The sequence below is a fragment of the Saimiri boliviensis genome, chromosome 19 (genome assembly GCF_048565385.1).
Source record: "Saimiri boliviensis isolate mSaiBol1 chromosome 19, mSaiBol1.pri, whole genome shotgun sequence".
In the NCBI taxonomy this organism is placed as follows: Eukaryota; Metazoa; Chordata; class Mammalia; order Primates; family Cebidae; genus Saimiri; species Saimiri boliviensis.
In genome coordinates, this window is record NC_133467.1 from 39,111,936 (window position 1) to 39,130,963 (window position 19,028).

At 48.0% G+C, this 19,028-nt stretch overlaps 2 protein-coding genes across 3 annotated transcripts in view; both read right to left on the reverse strand.

Annotated features, from left to right (window-relative positions):
- Positions 1-74: 74 nt before the first annotated feature.
- BNIPL (BCL2 interacting protein like) lies at positions 75-13,415 on the reverse strand. The gene is made up of 10 exons (XM_039460135.2): positions 12,828-13,415; positions 11,939-12,034; positions 10,734-10,798; positions 9,643-9,858; positions 4,029-4,211; positions 3,414-3,516; positions 3,122-3,253; positions 1,462-1,548; positions 1,177-1,275; positions 75-705 (listed from the first exon to the last, which is right to left on the reverse strand). The coding sequence occupies exons 1-10, from the start codon at positions 12,869-12,871 to the stop codon at positions 669-671; spliced, it is 1,062 nt and encodes a 353-aa protein (XP_039316069.1). The 5' UTR covers positions 12,872-13,415; the 3' UTR covers positions 75-668.
- A 97-nt stretch (positions 13,416-13,512) lies between these two features.
- PRUNE1 (prune exopolyphosphatase 1) overlaps positions 13,513-19,028 on the reverse strand; it is a 34,002-nt gene continuing 28,486 nt past the window's right edge. For both annotated transcript variants that reach the window (XM_039460134.2, XM_074390136.1), the window contains exon 8: positions 13,513-15,727. In XM_039460134.2, the coding sequence (XP_039316068.1) occupies positions 15,299-15,727 (429 nt within the window). In that variant the 3' untranslated portion in view covers positions 13,513-15,298. The remainder of the gene's footprint in view (positions 15,728-19,028) is intronic.

Genomic DNA, 19,028 nt, shown 5'->3' on the forward strand with positions numbered 1-19,028 from the left:
ACTCAGTGCCAGAACCGAAAGGAGGATTGTGATGCAAGGGGTGGTGAGAGTCGTTCACGTCTTTGGAGCAGAGCTTAAATGTCTCATCGCAGTTTATTAGCCTCTACAGATCTCAATTTACTCAAGAGGGCAAACATACAGGGTTTTGAAAGCACTCCTTCCCAGGCTCTCAGGTAGCAGACATGACTTAGAAGGAATAAGGGCATACAGCGGTTTTTCAAGGTTTAATGAGCGGACTCTCCCAGCTCCCAGCAGGCAGGCTGGCTGTCAAGTAGGCCTCTTCCATCCAAGGTGGAAGGATCACAGCCCCTCCAGTTAGACAGGAAGAAAATGAGGACCCGAAAAGATGAAGGTATTTGCCCAAGCTTCTACAGCAAAAGCAAGATTAAAACCCACAGCTCTGCATATCCCATACAAAATGACCCTACACTCAGCCTTCCACCCCAACAGCTGGAATGAACGTCACCCAGCAGATCAGCTTCCCAGTCTCAAAGCCCAGCTGAAGGCAGGGGTCATGCAGAGGACGCAATCCCACTGAGAAGCGAAGAACCGGTGGTACTGAGGTTGGGGATAAGACGATTTACAGAACAGCTCAGATGTTTCTGGGATTCGGGTGCAGGCAGGTCACCATCTTCGCTTGGTTCTAAGGCCCGTTATCCAGTCCTGTGCTAGGTCCCTCCTGAGCCATGGAGATCCTGGTCCAGCCTAGGAGAGGGACAGGGGGAGGAGAGAAGCGGTTCAGGGGCAGGACTTGGGGTTTACATTCTGGTCTGCGGAGATCGGCCAGGTGAATTTGAAGGGCTAGATGACTGGGTTGAGTCATCATTTAGCACTTTTGCTCCCTAGCACCCTCTCCTCCCCTGGGATATCATCTGTTCACTGCCAACACAGCTCTTCCTAATTTCTAGGGCCAGGCTGAATCTTCTCTGCACTGTGATCATTCCTTGTCGCCTCTGCACTTAGATGTATAGGGTTTTTTTCATTTATTCTTGCGGGATGCGGTAGTGCCCTTCATTTCTTCTTTGGGTGTGTGCAGTTTTCCCATATATACTGAAGCACCCAAAAGCAGGGCCTCTTATCTTTTCATTCTGTTGCACGTTCCCCAAGGCATTAAAAAAGTAGGGTTGGCTTTACACATCCCACCCCCAAAACTTTATCCTCAAGTGTGAAACTCACTGTCTGACAGCTTCAGGGATGTGGACGTGATCCAGGGATATGAGTTGGGCCAGCTCCTCCAGGCTATCCAGAAAACGGATTTTCCGTGTGAATTTGGAACTGAAAAGAGAGAATAAACCAACTGTTTCGTATTGGGAGACGCGTTCCCAAAAATCCTTGCAAAGAAAAATGTGGAAGTAGAGTGTTATTAAGGCTAGAAAGAATCAAGGTGGAGAAAGATCTTCTTAATCTTGATTTTGAGAATGTGGAGAAGGAGAAGGGAGTCCTCGTTCCTAGAGCTAGTACCTGATGAAGGGCCGAAGCAGTGCCAGAAATGCCTTCACATACCACGTGGCGTGGACAACCACCAGGGCTCGCAGGTTTTTTCGCAGCCTAAAAAAGAACATGAGATCATCCTATTTCTTCTTCCACCTTTATGTGTGAAGATCACGTGGAACTCTTTTCTGTACTGTAATTTCCTTCACTTCTCTAGTTTCTAGATTTATCTGGTACTTGGGTCTAATCCCCATTCCATTCGCTGTCATCTCAGCTCCACTCACCTTACTTAGCCCTCCATGATCCTCATTTATGTTTTTGTTTTTTTTTTTGAGACGGAGTTTTGCTCTTGTTACCCAGGCTGGAGTGCAGTGGCGCCATCTCGGCTCACCGCAACCTCCACCTCCTGGGTTCAGGCAATTCTCCTGCCTCAGCCTCCTGAGTAGCTGGGATTACAGGCACGCGCCACCATGCCCAACTAGTTTTTTGTATTTTTAGTAGAGACGGGGTTTCACCATGTTGACCAGGATGGTCTCGATCTCTTGACCTCGTGATCCACCCGCCTCGGCCTCCCAAAGTGCTGGGATTACAAGCTTGAGTCACCGCGCCCGGCCTATGATCCTCATTTAAAAAAAAAAAACTCTCCTAGCCAGGTGCGGTGGCTCAGACTTAGAATCCCAGTGCTTTGGGAGGCCGAGGCAGGCCATCACCTGAGCTAAGGAGTTTAAGACTGGCCTGAGAAGCATGGCAAAACCCTGTCTCTCACAGAAAAAGATACAAAATTAGCTAGGCATGGTGGTGGTGCACACCTGTGGTCCAAGCTACTTGGGAGGCTGAGGTGGGAGGATGACTTGAGCCAGGGAGGCGGAGGCTGCAGTGGGCCAAAATCGTGCCACTGCACCGCAGCCTGGGCACCAGAGAAGACACGCAGGTCAGTGACGAAGGCAGAGAAGAAGACAATGGACGTGTGGAACAGGAAATAAATGGCAAGACTGAGAGAGAAGAGGAAGAGTGCTTTCTGTGCGCCAGGCAATATGCCACACTAATTTACTCGATTTTCACAAATACCCAGTGGCAAAAAGTATCATCATTGCCATTTTACAGATAAAGAAGCGGAAGCGGCCGCGTGCAGTGGCTCATGCCTGTAGTCCCAGCAGTTTGGGAGGTGGGCAGATCGCTTGAGATCAGGAGTTTGAGACCAGCCTGGGAAAAATGGCAAAACTCCATCTCTACAAAAAATACAAAAGTTAGCCGGGCACGGTGGCCCATACCTGTAGTCCCAGCTACTTGGGAAGCTTGAGGTGGGAGGATCACTTGAGCCTGGGAGGCAGAGGTGGCAATGAGCTGAGATTGTGCTGCTGTACTCCAGTCTGGAGGACAGAGCCAGACCCTGTCTCAAAACACACACACACACACACACACACACACACACACACAGCCTAAAAAAAGAAGCTGAAGCCCAGAGAGGTTAAGTGACTTGTCCAAAGCCAAACAGCTAGTAAATGGTAACGTGGGTAATGGCAGGATTTGAAACTAGATCTCTGACTCCAAGAGAGGACAGAAAACCAAAGAGCTGGGAAAGGAACGTAGGATAAAGAAAACAGGAAGGGACCAAATGGAAGAAGAAAGAATGGAAAGGTGGGAAAAACGATGAGAGAGTGAGTTGTAGCCCTCTTGTCCCAGGTCTCACCGCCGATCCAGGGTGCGGTAACACTGGCGGATCCAGCTCAGAGGCGGAACTTGGGCCCTGCTTGTGCCTCCACTCAAATGAACAAGCAGGTAATTTTCAGCTACTAGCAGCTCCAGCGTTCCCACCAGATACCTGGGCGATGAAATTGCAGGGAAAGTATGCGTTGGGGGTTGCAGGAGTGAGAGGGAACATTCCTAGAGACTCTCCAATTAGCTACTGATCTTTGAAGGAGTTCTTTTTCACTTTTCCCTCGCTAACACTGCCCTGGAGCTCTCCAGGCCTTCCACCTCACCTAAACAAGTGTTCCATGACGTAGGTGTAGTTGGGGATGCTGCTTCTGGGTAGATAACAGGAAGCAAAAAGAATGACAGCGTTGAGACCATCACCGTGGTAACCTGGAGAGTATAAGGGGAAAATTCATTTGGTCGACAAATATGTAATGTATTGACAGATAGTACATCTGTTTAAGTCGAGGGACTCTCAGGGTCTCTGGAAGCTACAGGATAGATTTCAGATCAATGACTGAGTCTCCAGCTTAGGCATTTTATTTAAGAAGGCATAGCTCTTTTTTTTTTTTTTTTTTGAGACGGAGTTTCACCCTTGTTACCCAGGCTGGAGTGCAATGGCGTGATCTCGGCTCACTGCAACCTCCGCCTCCTGGGGTCAGGCAATTCTCCTGCCTCAGCCTCCTGAGTAGCTGGGATTACAGGCACGCGCCACCATGCCCAGCTAATTTTTTGCACTTTTAGTAGAGACGGGGTTTCACCATGTTGACCAGGATGGTCTCGATCTCTCGACCTCGTGATCCACCCGCCTCGGCCTCCCAAAGTGCTGGGATTACAGGCTTGAGCCACCGCGCCCGGCGCGAAGCCATAGCTCTTACCCCTCTATTTATGCTAGCCATTACCTCCATGAGACAGGACTTTCTTATAGGGCTCAATGACAGTCATGTCCACACGCTGCTCCCGTGGTCCCATTCGGAACACCCTCCAGTGATGTCCATCTTCTCCAGCCACATCCCACATACAGCCTCGGCCCAGCCTTTCAGCTGCCTCACTGGCGCCCAGACCCTCTGCTCGGGGTAACTCGTCTAAAAGAGAGGGTTGGGAAAGGATCAGCAAGGTTGATTTCCTACCTTCAGTTTTTTGTAACTTCCTCAGAATCCTAGTTTGTTACTCAAATTTGTCATTCCTCGATTTTTTCCTTGATTCTTTTTTTTTTTTTTCTGTTTTTGAGATGGAGTCTCACTTTGTTAACCAGGTTGGAGTGCAGTGGCATGATCACGGCTCACTGCAACCTCCGCCTCCCAGGCTCAAGTGATCCTCCCAACTCAGCCTCCTGAGTAGCTGGAACCATAGGCACGTGCTACCACGCTTGGCTAATTTTTTGGTAGAGATAGAGTTGTACCATGTTGCCCAGGCTGGTGTCATATTCCTGAGCTCAAGCCACCTGTCCACCTCAGCCTCCCAAAGTGCTGGGATTACAGGCGTGAGCTACCACACTCAGCCTTTTCCTTGACTTTTAGCCCTGTTTTGCCCAGTCAATCCAATGTCTTGCTAGTTTCTTTCTCCTGTGACTCACTATCCTCACCTTTTCACTAGATGATGGACTTTGGATGACCTTGTACTATGACCCTTAGCAGTATCAGGTATTTTTTGAGAGTCTTTTTTTTTTTTTTTTGAGACAGAGTTTCACTCTTGTTACTCAGGCTGGAGTGCAATGGCGTGATCTCGGCTCACCGCAATGTCCGCCTCCTGGGGTCAGGCAATTCTCCTGCCTCAGCCTCCTGAGTAGCTGGGATTACAGGCACGCGCCACCACGCCCAGCTAATTTTTTGTATTTTTAGTAGAGACGGGGTTTCACCATGTTGACCAGGATGGTCTCGATCTCTCGACCTTGTGATCCACCCGCTTGGCCTCCCAAAGTGCTGGGATTACAGGTGTGAGCCACCGCGCCCAGCCTTGAGAGTCTTTTATTTAAAGTTATGCCTTTTATTTCTAATAGTCTGGTTATTCTATGTATGTATGTATGTATGTATGTGTGTGTGTATGTGTGTATGTATGTATGTATTGAGACAGTTTGGCTGGGCGTAGTGGCTCATGCCTGTAATCCAAGCACTTTGGAGGCCAAGGCGGGTGGGTCACCTGAAGTCAGGAGTTCAAGACCAGCCTGACCAACACGGTGAAACCCCATGTTAAAAAAAAAAAATAAGGCCGGGAGCGGTGGCTCAAGCCTGTAATCCCAGCACTTTGGGAGGCCGAGGCGGGCGGATCACAAGGTCAAGAGATCGAGACCATCCTGGTGAACTTGGTGAAACCCCGTCTCTACTAAAAATAAAAAAAAATATTAGCTGGGCATGGTGGTGCGTGCCTGTAATCCTAAATACTCAGGAGGCTGAGGCAGGAGAATTGCCTGAACCCAGGAGGCGGAGGTTGCGGTGAGCCGAGATCACGCCATTGCACTCCAGCCTGGGCAACAAGAGCGAAACTCCATCTCAAAAAAAAAAAAAAAAAAAAAAAAAAAAATAGGCCAGGCGTGGTGGCTCAAGCCTGTAATCCCAGCACTTTGGGAGGTTGAGGCGGATGGATCACAAGGTCAAGAGATCGAGACCATCCTGGTCAACATGGTGAAACCCCGTCTCTACTAAAAAAAAATACAAAAAATTAGCTGGGCATGGTGGCGCGTGCCTGTAATCCCAGCTACTTAGGAGGCTGAGGCAGAAGAATTACCTGAACCCAGGAGGCGGAGGTTGCGGTGAGCCGAGATCGCGCCATTGCACTCCAGCCTGGGTAACAAGAGTGAAACTCCATCTCAAAAATAAAATAAAATAAAATAAAAAAGAGACAGTCTCCCTTTGTTGCCCAGGCTGGAGTGCAATGGTAAGATCTCGGCTCACTGCAACCTCCGCCTCCTGGGTTCAAGCATTTCTCCTGCCTCAGCCTCCCGAGTAGCTGAGATTACAGGCAGCTGCCACCATGTCCACCTGATTTTTACATTTCTAGTAGAAATGGAGTTTCACCATGTTGGCCAGGCTGGTCTCAAACTCCTGGCCTCAGGTGCTCTACCTGCCTTGGCCTCCCAAAGTGCTGGGATTCCAGGCATAAGCCACTGTGCCCAGCCTCTAACCCAGGCTGCTGTCCCAACTCCAGCCATATCCCTAAATGCCCAGAGTGTATGTCTTCACTTGGTGTCTCCTTGTCATTAACAAGTCACCAGATCTAAAAGGGAACTCAAGGCTGTGCTCAGTGGCTCATGCCTGTAATCCCAGCACTTTGTGAAGCCAAGAAAGAAGGATTGCTTGAAGCCAGGAGTTTGAGACCCGCCTGGGTGACAAAAATAATAAAATTACAAACTACAAAACAACAACAACAAAAAAACAAAATGGAGCTCAAAATCATTCTCTTCTGCTTTAGGAGGCCAAGGTGGGAGGATCACTTGTGCCCAAGAGTTCAAGGCTGCAGTAAGCTGTGATCAACCAGTGCACTCTAGTCTGAGTGACAGAGTGAGACCTGGTCTCTAAAAATAATAATAATAAACAAATCATTCTTCTTATTCTCCCTCATATTTCTTATCTTTTTTTTTTTTTTTCTGAGATGATGTCTTGTTCTGTCACCTGGGCTGGAGTGCAGTGGTGCGATCTCAGCTCACTGTAACCTCTGCCTCCCAGGTTCAAGCAATTCTCACGCCTCAGTCTCCTGAGTAGCTGGGACTACAGGTGCACACCATCACGCCTGGCTCATTTTTGTATTTTTAATAGAGACGAGTTTCCGCCATGTTGGCCAGGCTTTTCTCAAAACCCCTGACCTCAGGTGATCTGCCTACCTCAGCCTCCCAAAGTGCTAGGGGTTACAGGCATGAGCCACCATGCCAGCCATATATCCTATCTTGATGAATGACTCAATTCATCTAGCTGCCTGAGAGAGAAAACTGTATTATTATTATTATTATTATTTTAAATATGGAGTTTCACCATATTGGTCAGGCTGGTCTCAAACTCCTGACCTCAGGCGATCCGCCCACCTCAGCCTCCCAAAGTGCTGGGATTATAGGCGTGAGCCACCGCGCCCGGCCGAAAACTATATCATTATTATTGTGTTCTGTAGAGACAGGGACTCATTCTGTCACCCAAGCTGGAGTATACCGGCTTGACCTTTGCTCACCGCAGCCTTGACCTCCTGGGTTCAAGGGATGTTCCCACCCCAGCTTCCCAAGTAGCTAGGGCTGTGGGTACACATCAACGCGCCTGGATAATGAGAAAACTACATGTCATGTGAAACTCTATCAGCTCTGAAATCAACTGGACTCCAGACTGTCTCCTATCTACCTCTGCTATTCCTTCATCATCTTTTCCACGACTGCTCTCCCGGTTTGAGTTCTTAGTATTTCTCACCTGGCCTTGGTACTAGCCTCCTGACTACTTTCCCTCTGCCTCTAGTCTGTTTTTTTCCCAGTCTACCCTCTTATACCACTGCTAGAGCAAGCTTTCCTTTTCTTTCTTTTTTTTTCTTTTGAGATGGGGTCTTGCTCTATCTTGTAGGCTGGAGTGCAGTGGCATGATCTTGGCTCACTGCGACCTCTACTTTCCAGGCTCTGGAGTAGCTAAGTTAAGTAGTAGGGATTACAAATATGTGCCATAAAACCCGCTAATTAAAAAAAAAATTATTTTTGGAGAAATAGGGTTTCACTTTGTTGCCCAGGCTGGTCTCGACTCTTGGGCTTTTGCTGCCCTCCTCGGCCTCCCAAAGTGTTGGGATGCATGAGCCACTGCACCCAGGCTCTTTACCTTTTTATTCAAATAATAATATATCATACCCACCCTTCTGCATGATCTTTCCATAGCAATAGAAAGAGGTGCTTAATTAAAAAAAAAAAAAAAGTTGCATAGCCAGGCACAGTGGCTCAGTCCTGTAATTCCAACACTTTGGGAGGCTGAGGCAGGAGGATTGCTTGAGGCCAGGAGTTCAAGACCAGCCCGGGCAACATAGCAAGACCCTGTCTCTACAAAAATATCTAAAAATTAGCCACGTGTGATGGCGTGTACCTATAGTCTCAGATACTTAGGAGGCTGAGGCATGATAATCACTTGAACCTAGGAAGTAGAGGTTGCAGTGAGCTGAGATTTCACCACTCCACTCCAGCCTGGGTGATGGGGTGAGACTCTGTATGAAAAACAAAAACTTACCATGACTCCCTATTGTCTATAGATAAAACCTAAACTCCTTAGCATGGCATCAAGGGCTTCCATGATTTGACCTTCGCCTACTTAACCCAGCAGCACTATCTTTTGTCATTCTCTTTTCACCTCCCAGCCCTTCATATTAAAATCGTCATGCTTCATACTTTGAATTCCCCAACATGCCATACTATTGCTTTGTTGCTTCTGCTTCTTCTACTTAGAATGCCCTGTCTCCAACTACCTGATAACCGTCAGCCTCAGCTTTATTTTTTTTTTTCAGATGGAGTCTCCCTCTATCGCCCAGGTTGGAGTGCAGTGGTGTGATCTCGGCTCACTGCAACCTCCGCCTCCTGGGTTCAAGCAATTCTCCTGCCTCAGCCTCCTGAGTAGCTGGGATTACAGGTGTGTGCCACCATGCCCAGCTAATTTTTGTATTTTTAGTAGAGATGGGGTTTCACCATGTTGGTCAGGCTGGTCTCAAACTCCTGACCTCGTGATCCACCCCCCTTGGCCTCCCAAAGTGCTGGGGTTACAGGAGTGAGCCACCATGGCTGGCCAGCTTCAGCTTTCAGCAGTCAGTTCAGAATCACCTCCTTCACAAAGCCTTTCCTAACATCTCTCAGGCTGAAGTGACCTCTTCCTTCTCCCTGCCTACGCTGTACCCTATGCATATACAGATCATAACCTTTAACTGCAATTATTTGTATATATGTTTATTTCCTACTAAGCAGAGAATTCCCTGTAGGGCCTCTCTTATTCATCTTTATAACCCCAGTCCTATCCATGATAGGCTGTAACAGGCATTCAATTAAAAATTCCTTAATAAACCAAGGGCTCCCCTCCCCGTCTATGACTACTCTCACTTTGGACCTATAAGCCCTGCTCTTTCGTTTGAGGAAACTAATTTTGCTGGCGGTAGCTCTTGGTCCCTTATTAGTTCTTTTTTTTTTTTTTTTTTTTTGGGACGGAGTTTCGCTCTTGTTACCCAGGCTGGAGTGCAATGGCGCGATCTTAGCTCACCGCAGCCTCCGCCTCCTGAGTTCAGGCAATTCTCCTGCCTCAGCCTCCTGAGTAGCTGGGATTACAGGCATGTGCCACGATGCCCAGCTAATTTTTTGTATTTTTAGTAGAAACGGGGTTTCACCATGTTGACCAGGATGGTCTTGATCTCTTGACCTCGTGATCCACCCGCCTCGGCCTCCCAAAGTGCTGGGATTACAGGCTTGAGCCACCGCACCCGGCCCCCACCTTATTAGTTCTAACTACAGTCCCATTAAGTCCATCCTGATCCTTTAGCACTAGCCTCTACTTCTACCAGCTCTGGGTCCTCTGGTTTGCTTCCTACCTTCCCATTCAAATTCGTGTCCACTGTCCAGCTGCTCCGAGTCTGAAGGTGTCTCTAATTCGTCTACGTCCAGGTCAGAACTCCCATCAGGAGAGGAAGGTGCAGACTGGGTGGGAGAAGCTCCAGGCCCCTTAGTCAGACTCAGTCGCAACTCTGGGGCAGAAAGACGCTTGCGCATGGGGCGCTGGCCACACAGGGCTAAAGTGAGGGGGGTACCTGCGGTTGGAGAAAGGAGGAAAAAGAGAACCGAGACGGATGAGTGTGTTGGGGGGCTGAGAGGGCTAGAATTCCTTGTATGTGGCAGTGATAATAGGGGGTGAATTCTGAAGACGGGCACAGGGGACCTTTGGGAAAGGGGGAAATGGAACTGTAAGGGAATAGAGGTGGCACAGGCCTTCACTGGACTAGGATTAAGAACTTGAGGCTGGGCGCGATGGCTCACGCCTGTAATCCCAGCACTTTGGGAGGCCAAGGCGGGCGGATCATGAGGTCAAGAGATCGAGACCACCCTGACCAACATGGTGAAACCCCGTCTCTACTAAAAAATACAAAAATATTAGCTGGGAATGGTGGTGCATGCCTGTAGTCCCAGCTACTCGGGAGGCTGAGGCAGGAGAATTGCCTGAAACCAGAAAAACGGAAGTTGCAGTGAGCCGGGATTGCGCCATTGCACTGCAGCCTGGCGATAGAGCGAGACTGTCTCACACACACACAAAAAAAAAAGAAAGAAAGAAAGAAAGAGCCGGGTGCGGTGGCTCAAGCCTGTAATCCCAGCACTTTGGGAGGCCGAGGCGGGTGGATCACGAGGTCGAGAGATCGAGACCATCCTGGTCAACATGGCAAAACCCCGTCTCTACTAAAGATACAAAAAATTAGCTGGGCATGGTGGCGCGTGCCTGTCATCCCAGCTACTCAGGAGGCTGAGGCAGGAGAATTGCCTGAACCCAGGAGGCGGAGGTTGCGGTGAGCCGAGATCGCGCCATTGCACTCCAGCCTGGGTTACAAGAGCGAAACTCCGTCTCAAAAAAAAAAAAAAAAAAAGAAAGAAAGAAAGAAAAAAGAACTTGAGGTCTGGTTTCTACTTGACCTACCTGCCTGTGAGTCTCCTTTAGGATCTTCAGGATCTCCAGAAGGTCCAACCTCCTCAGGGAGCAATCTAGAGGGAAAGAGATTGAAAGGGGGCAGAGATGTACACCAAAGGCATCAAGCTGGGACTCCGTATATAGGTTCTCTCTCCTGGCCATGATTTTATCACATCTGCTTTCTTTTTTTTTATTGTTTTTTTGAGATAAGGTCTCACTCTTTGCCCAGGCTGGGATGCAGTGGAACAATCATGGCTCACTGCAGCCTCTACCTCCAGGGCTCAAGCCATCCTCCCACCTCAGCCTCCCAAGTAGCTGGGACTACAGGCCTGCACTACCATGCCTGGCTACATTTTGTGTTTTGGTAGAGATGGGTTTTTGCCATGTTGCCCAGAGTAGTCTTGAACTTCTGAGCTCAAGTGATCCACCTGCCTTGGCCTCCCAAAATGCTGAGATTACAGGCATGAGCCACCATGCCTGGCCTGTTTTCCTTTTGCAAATTTTTTTTTTTTTTTTTTGAGACAGAGTTTCGCTCTTGTTACCCAGGCTGGAGTGCAATGGCGCGATCTCGGCTCACCACAACCTCCGCCTCCTGGGCTCAGGCAATTCTCCTGCCTCAGCCTCCTGAGTAGCTGGGATTACAGGCACGTGCCACCATGCCCAGCTAATTTTTTGTATTTTTAGTAGAGACGGGGTTTCACCATGTTGACCAGGTTGGTCTTGATCTTTTGACCTCGTGATCCACCCGCCTCGGCCTCCCAAAGTGCTGGGATTACAGGCTTGAGCCACCGCGCCCGGCCTGTTTTCCTTTTGCGAATTTTTTTACTTCAAGTCCTAATTCACCATCCTTGCATCCATTTGTTTGGTTTTTGTTTGGTTGGTTGGTTGGTTTTGTTGTTTTTGAGATGGAGTTTCGCTCTTGTTACCCAGGCTGGAATGCAATGGTGCAATCTCAGCTCACTGCAACCTCTGCCTCCCGGGTTCAAGCAATTCTCCTGCCTCAGCCTCCAAAGAAGCTGGGACGACAGGCATGCGCCATCACACCTGGCTAATTTTTTTATTTTTAGTAGAGATGGGATTTCACTATGTTGGTCAGGCCTGTCTCAAACTCCTGACCTCAGGTGATCCACCCACCTCGGCCTCCCAAACTGCTGGGATTACAGGCATGAGCTGCCCATCCCTTCCTTCCCCCAGCCACCCTCACACCATCTCACCTAGGGAATTCTTCATCCTGCCATTCCTCCTTCAGCTCCAGTTCCCCACGTCTCAGGGCTGCTCCTAGTTCTGCTGCTTCTCCACTCTCCCTGACCCTAAGACAGACCCCCAAGAAGAAAAGGGTGAGGGAACTGAACAGTAGGTAAGAATAATTGGGATGAAAACCAGTAATTGAGATACAGAGCAGAGAGAAGGCCTTCAAAAGAACTCAGACCTCTTGCCTCCTACACAGGGATTTCTTTCACCTTCACCACTTACTAGATTGCCTGCTGTTGGGTTTGGGAGCAGAGAACAGATGGAATATAAAGTTAATCATATTTAGCTCTGCAGCAATTGCTCCACCTATGAAGTGGGGGGTGAGAGATGTCCCAGATTACAATTGGCTGGAACCCAGCTAGACCCACCCAGCTATCACTGAGCAAAGTCAGACAAGACGGCACCTAGTCAGGCCTGCCTTTCCGCTACCATGCTGGGGAGTGGCTAAGAGAAAACACAGCATAGGTGGAGGGGTGGGGAAAAAAGGTAAGAAGAAAGATTTGCCGGGAATCAGAACCTGGACCTAAACTCGGTTCTGGTTCAGCTTTCCTGATGGTCATTCTGGAGGGTGAGGGTTAGAAAATAACACAGGCAGATTGATCAGATACAACATGATACAGAAACTTCCTTTGTTTTTAAGCCAGGGATTTATCCTGGATTCCCCTGTTCCCTCTTTCCATACCATACTGACATTTCCTACCTAAAACCACCCTCATCCCTTCTCTGCAAATTCTCTAAGAGTCTTGTCTCCTTGAGGAACCTGAGATTTGACCCAGTAAGAGCCGGGTGGTGGGAAAGTCTCTCAGGACTGTTTATTCTGTTTCTAATCAAGTGAGCCAAGATCTTACTTACCCAACGTCTAACTTCTTTTTGCCTGCCTCTTGTGTGGTTCCCATCTTCACAAGTCTTCCTGTCTTCTTTAAACACCTAAGAGTTGTTGGGGAGCTGGGTGTCCCAGCCCCCAACACTTCTTTACCTTTTTTTGTCTCAGCTGTGGTAGTTCTGGCCTCCAAGGAGGGAGGTGTGGAAGGGAGGTAACCTCATCTTCAAACAGGTTTTGCCACCTCCTGTCCCAAGGAGCAGGTTTGCCCAAAAGAAAAACCCTGCCTCCTGTGAGGGGGCGGGCTTTGGGGAGGAGAGTGCATTTTCTAGGGGGAGCAGTCTTGGCTGAATCCAGGAAGGCAATTTTTTCTCTTTTCCAGAGTCCTGATACCCTTTACACAAACAAACAAGCAAAAAGCCAGGAGAAATCATTGTGTTCCTAAGACTGTTATCTTGGGCCTACTTTTCAAGCATAAGCAAAACTGGGGAGACGGAATGTTAGAAGGAGGTTTCTGGGAGAATAAACAAGTTGAAGGGGAGGCTGAGGATGAGGAGAGACAGAAGCCTGTTGCTTCTTATTCCCAAAAAGAGTCAACAGAAAGAAGCCATTAAGTGTAATGGGAAGAAGGGAGATGGATTTTGAGGAGACTGAAACAATTATCACAGAGAAAGGCCCAATTACACCTGTAAAAAAAAAAAAGACAGTAAGATCCCAAACAGGAAAAAAGTATTTAATACTTTAACAAAATGCAAAAGAAAGTACCCAAGTTACAAAACATAAATTCCTTTGGTTCGTGATCACACCACTATTTTTACCTTCCACATAGCTACAGACATCACACCCTCAAAGTGAAGTCATAGACTGTCCCCCTCATACTGAAGATGTCAGGCCAAAACCATCACATACCCCACTGTTCAGTGAAGCTGTTGGCAACGTACATAGAATAGAGCTGTGGGGTAGGAAAAGAGGGAAAGGGTTGGTCTGAAAAAAAAAAAAAAAAAAAGTCAGGGAAAAACCGACACATGCAGAACAAGTCAGTGGGAGGGAGCTCTCTGCTGGGTCACCATGTCATAAACCACAACCCTATTCATGCTACATGAGGCTGAGTCCTTGCTACAGTCACACAGAAATACAGACAATCATGTGAACCTGAGCATCCCCAGGGATAACAGAAGAAAAATACAGAAAAGCAGAGGAGAGAAAGAATGGCAGCAAGAGGCAGATCACAGAATACCAGGGAACACCTCGTCCAAACCCTGTTTTATAGATGGGAAAAGTGAGACCTCGAGTAGTGAAGTATCTTGCCAAGACACAGTTTATGGCAGCATTAGAACTCCATCCTCCCTTTTAAAATGAGCAAGGAGAAAGAGAGATGGACAAGAAATTGATAGGCCTAGGCCGGGCACGGTGGCTCAAGCCTGTAATCCCAGCACTTTGGGAGGCCGAGGCGGGTGGATCACGAGGTCGAGAGATCGAGACCATCCTGGTCAACATGGTGAAACCCCGTCTCTACTAAAAATACAAAAAAATTAGCTGGGCCTGGTGGCGCGTGCCTGTAATCCCAGCTACTCAGGAGGCTGAGGCAGGAGAATTGCCTGAACCCAGGAGGCGGAGGTTGCGGTGAGCCGAGATCGCGCCATTGCACTCCAGCCTGGGTAACAAGAGCGAAACTCCGTCTCAAAAAAAAAAAAAAAAATGATAGGCCTGCTAAGCCAGGGGACAGACCCAGGCCTCTCATTCCAGCCTATGAGGTCGTTAAGGCCTTTCTGGGTGCTTTCTTAATTCTCGAGAATCAGGAGTCAGCAGGGTTCTAGGTGGCTCTGAGACAGAGGGATCCAGGAAACAGTCAGGCCACCTGATCAGGACAGAAGACAGTGGCCTCTGATCTGCTCCCAAACTAGATCTGAAACAGTCACAGTGAGCTCAGAAGAGAAATGCAGCCATCTCTGAATCAAACACCATCACCCAAATGGTGGCAGAATGGAGAGTCACAGAGCTGCAAATCCGCTGGGGAATGAAAACTGGAATAAGTTTCCACAGCGCACTCTCTTTTCTCTCTAGCTTGAGGCAGGTATTCAATAAATACTTGAATGAATGAGAATAAATGAAAACATGGAGACCATCAATGACTGTTTAGTTCCGTGACAGAGAATTGGTTCTGTTCAAGATCCATGCTGAGGGCACTTTGGGGTCTATATTCTTTTTGTCCCACTCTGCTGGGACTGTAGATGTGTCACATTGTGCCCCTGGCAAATGAAATAGAGAGAGATGCAGACTTAAATAATAAAATGTGTCTGATTGGTAGAGATGAGGGGGAAAAGGTGGAAAGCCATTCTTAAAGCAGCTGCCTTCTTTCACTTTTTTCTCCTCTCAGTTTTATGAGAACAGTACACCAGATCCCGGAGCAATGAAGACCGAATTGCTGAATCTCCAAACATCGCAAAACATGCATGTGAAGTGAGTCAGGTGCCTCACCCACTACCTCCTCTCCTCCCAACAGTCACTTCTTGGACAGGGAGGCAGCGGTTGATTGTGACAGTGAGATCTGACTGCACTTCTCGAAGACCGCCTCAGCAGAGAGTTTAGGCAGCCCCTGATCCAGAGGGCACTCATCCACCAAGCTGTTCATGGGCGTGGGGGGCAGCGGAGGGTCCTCCTCATCTTGACTCAGTTCAGAAATCAGGGAGTTACTTGCTTTGTCCAATTCCTTGTCCACCTGCTCCCTGGACACATCCACTGTCTCAGGCTGTCCTGAAGGGATCTTCATGGAGTCAAAATATGCTGACAGGGCTTCCTGGAGCAGGGGCAGAAGTTTCTTTCGAGAGACCTGGGTGTTGCCTTGAAGATAGGCATGGAGGTTAGGGTGGATGCTTGAGGTAGGGGTCAGCTTCAGGGGCGGAGACTGGGAGTGTTCCAGGACTTCACAGATCTAAAGAGGAGACAATAACAGGGAAATGTTACATAACCTGCTGTAGCAAAGCACTGAGGCTTCTAAGTGAGAGGCTTCCTCTACAGAAGAGAAAGCTTTCAAAAAGTAAGTTATCCTCGAGGCCGGGGGCAGTGGCTCATGCCTGTAATCCCAGCACTTTGGGAGGCCGAGGTGGGCAGGTCACCTGAGGTCAGGAGTTCGAGACCAGTCTAGTCAACATGGTGAAACCATGTCTCTACCAAAAACACAAAAATCAACCATAGCCGGACAGCTGGACATAGTGATGCATGCCTGTCATCCCAGCTACTCGGGAGGCTGAGACAGGAGAATCACTTGAACCCAGGAGGTGGAGGTTGTAGTGAGCCAAGATCTTGCCACTGCACTCCAGCCTGGGTGATAGAGCAAGACAAAAAAAAAAAGTAAGTTATCCAGAGCTTGGTTTTATTGTTTGCGACCGAAGGAACACTAATATTCACTATATATATATATATATATATATATATTTTTTTTTTTTTTTTTTGATATGGAGTCTCGCTGTGTCATCCAGGCTGGAGTGCAGTGGCACGATCTTGGCTCACTACAACCTCTGCCTCCAGGGATCAAGTGATTCTGCTACCTCAGCCTCCCATGTAGCTGGGACTACAGACATGTGTCACCACACCTGGCTAATTTTTGTATTTTTAGCAGAGATGGGGTTTCACCACGTTGGCCAGGCAGGTCTCGAATTCCTGACCTCCGGTGATCCACCCGCCTTGGCCTTCCAAAGTGCTAGGATTACAGGCGTGAGCTACCATGCTGACCCATAGTATTTTATTATTTAATAGAATAGGGGTGGGGCCTTGCTATGTTGCCCAGGCTGATCTCCAATTCCTGGTCTCAAGCAATCCTCCTGCTTCAGCCTCCCAAAGTGCTGGGATTAATATACAGTGTTTTATTTATTTTATTTTACTTTAATTTTTTTTTGAGATGGAATCTTGCTATGTTGCCCAGGCTTGAGTGCAATGGCACGATCTCGGCTTACTGCAACCTCTGCCTCCTGGGTTCAAGCAATTCTTCTGCCTCAGCCTCCGAAGTAGCTGGGATTACAGGCACATGACACCATGTCCAGATAATTTTTGTATTTTTAGTGGAGTCAGAGTTTTGCCATATTGGCCAGGCTGTTTTCAAACTCCTGAGCTCAGATGATCTGCCTGCCTCAGCCTCTCAAAGTGCTAGGATTACAGGCGTGAGCTACCACACCCAGCCATACACAGTATTTTAAAAACAGAAGAAACAGTTTAGATTGTATATTTCATTTTATTATTATTATTATTATTATTTTTTTTTTTTTGAGACGGAGTTTCGCTCTTGTTACCCAGGCTGGAGTGCAATGGCACGATCTCGGCTCACCGCAACCTCCGCCTCCTGGGTTCAGGCAATTCTGCCTCAGCCTCCCGAGTAGCTGGGATTACAGGCATGCGCCACTATGCCAGCTAATTTTTTGTATTTTTAGTAGAGACGGGGTTTCACCATGTTGACCAGGATGGTCTCGATCTCTTGACCTCGTGATCCACCCGCCTCGGCCTCCCAAAGTGCTGGATTTACATCATTTTATTATTGAAGTAACTAAAGGTAAGTGAGATGGCTGTGAGTAAAATCATGTAGATGATGGCAGAGTTAACCTGGAACCCAGGAACGTTAGCTTTTAATCTAGTGTTGTTTCCAAGACTATAACTGTGGTAAAGAACTTGAACTAGGATGAGACTAGAATTTATGTAGAGGTCAGAAGAGGGATGGAGGAAGAAAGAATGAATTGAACAAAATCAGACTGGTATCACTATTACCTTCACTTACACGTATGGAAACTGAGGCTTAGATGATTAGGTAACTAGCCTAAGGTCATAATTTGCATGAAGCAAAACTGGCACTGAGCCCAGAGCTGTCATCAAAGCCAGTGGTCTAAAGCAATATATTATACCACTCGTAACAAAGGAGAAAGAGAACAGATGGTAGAGGAGACTGTGAGAAAAGGACTCCTGGCCAGGCACAGCGGCTCACAGCTACAATTCCAGAACTCTGGGAAGCTGAGGCTGGTGGATCACTTGAGTCCAGGAGTTTGAGACCAGCCTGAGCAATACGGCAAGACTCCCTCTACAAAAAAAAAAAAAAAAAAAAAAAAAAAAAAAATTAGCTGGCCACGGTGGTGTATGCTTATACTTGGGAGGCTGAGGAGGGAGAACTGCTTGAACCTGGAGGCGGAGGTTGCAGTGATCTGAGATTATGCCATTCATTGCGCCACTGCAGTCTGGGCAACAGAGTGAGACCCTGTCTTGAAAATGAGAGAGAGAGAGAAAGAGAGAGAGAGAAAGGACTCCTGTTTCCAAGGATAGGGGCAGCCTAGACAATGGTGGAGTCATTAGAAATCCTCACAGCTGGCTGGTCGCAGTGGCTCACACCTGTAACCCCAGCACACTTTGGGAGGCTGAGTTGGGCAGATCATCTGAAGTCAGGAGTTCGAGACCAGCCTGGCCAACACGGTGCAACTTCATCTCTACTAAAAATATAAAAATTAGCTGGGCCTGGTGGCAGGTGCCTGTAATCCCAGCTACTCCGGAGGCTGAGGCAGGAGAACTGCTTGGACTTGGGAAGTGGAGGTTGCAGTGAGCTGAGATCGTGCCATTGCACTCCAGCCTGGGTGACAAGAGCGAGACTTCATCAAAAAAAAAAAATTAAAAAACCAAAACAGAAATCCCCACAGCTTCGAAACAGCAGGGAGAAGATTCAGGAAGGTGGAAGAGGTACTTCTAATGGCCAAAGTACCCTTTTCTTCAGGACAGGATTAGTAAGAGCCACTATTTACAAAGTGCTTACTCTGCTCCAGAAGTGTGTTTTACATATGATATGTTTAATGAGCATAACAGACTTATCAGTGGGTACTATTATGCCACTTCCAGATGCAGAAGTCAACTGACGTGCCTTAGCTCAAAGAGTGAGTTAAGTGGCAAACCTAGAACAGAAAAGCACATCCACCTAACTTTAAAAACTGCAGTTCTTGGCCACATGTAGTGGCTCACACCTATAATCCCAGCACTTTGGGAGGCCGAGGTAGGTAGGCAGATCACTTGAGGTCAGAAGTTCGAGACTAGCCTGGCCAACATGACGAAACCCCATCTCTAGTAATAATACAAAAATTAGCCGGGCATAGTGGTGTAGTCCTGTAGTCCCAGCTATAGGCTGAGGTGGGAGAATTACTTGAACCCGGGAGGTGGCGGCTGCAGTGAGCCCAGATCACACCAATGTACTACAGCCTGGGCAACAGAGT

What these genes read in the sequence shown, in the direction of transcription:
- BNIPL (XM_039460135.2), bottom strand. Translation starts at nt 12,871, where the DNA reads ATGGGAACCACACAAGAGGCAGGCAAAAAGAAGTTAGACGTTGG. An exon ending in CAGGATGAAGAATTCCCTAG is followed by an intron (nt 10,799 to 11,938) that starts GTGAGATGGTGT and finishes CTTTCCCTCTAG; the next exon opens with ATTGCTCCCTGAGGAGGTTG. An exon ending in ACACGAATTTGAATGGGAAG is followed by an intron (nt 4,212 to 9,642) that starts GTAGGAAGCAAA and finishes CCTCTCTTTTAG; the next exon opens with ACGAGTTACCCCGAGCAGAG.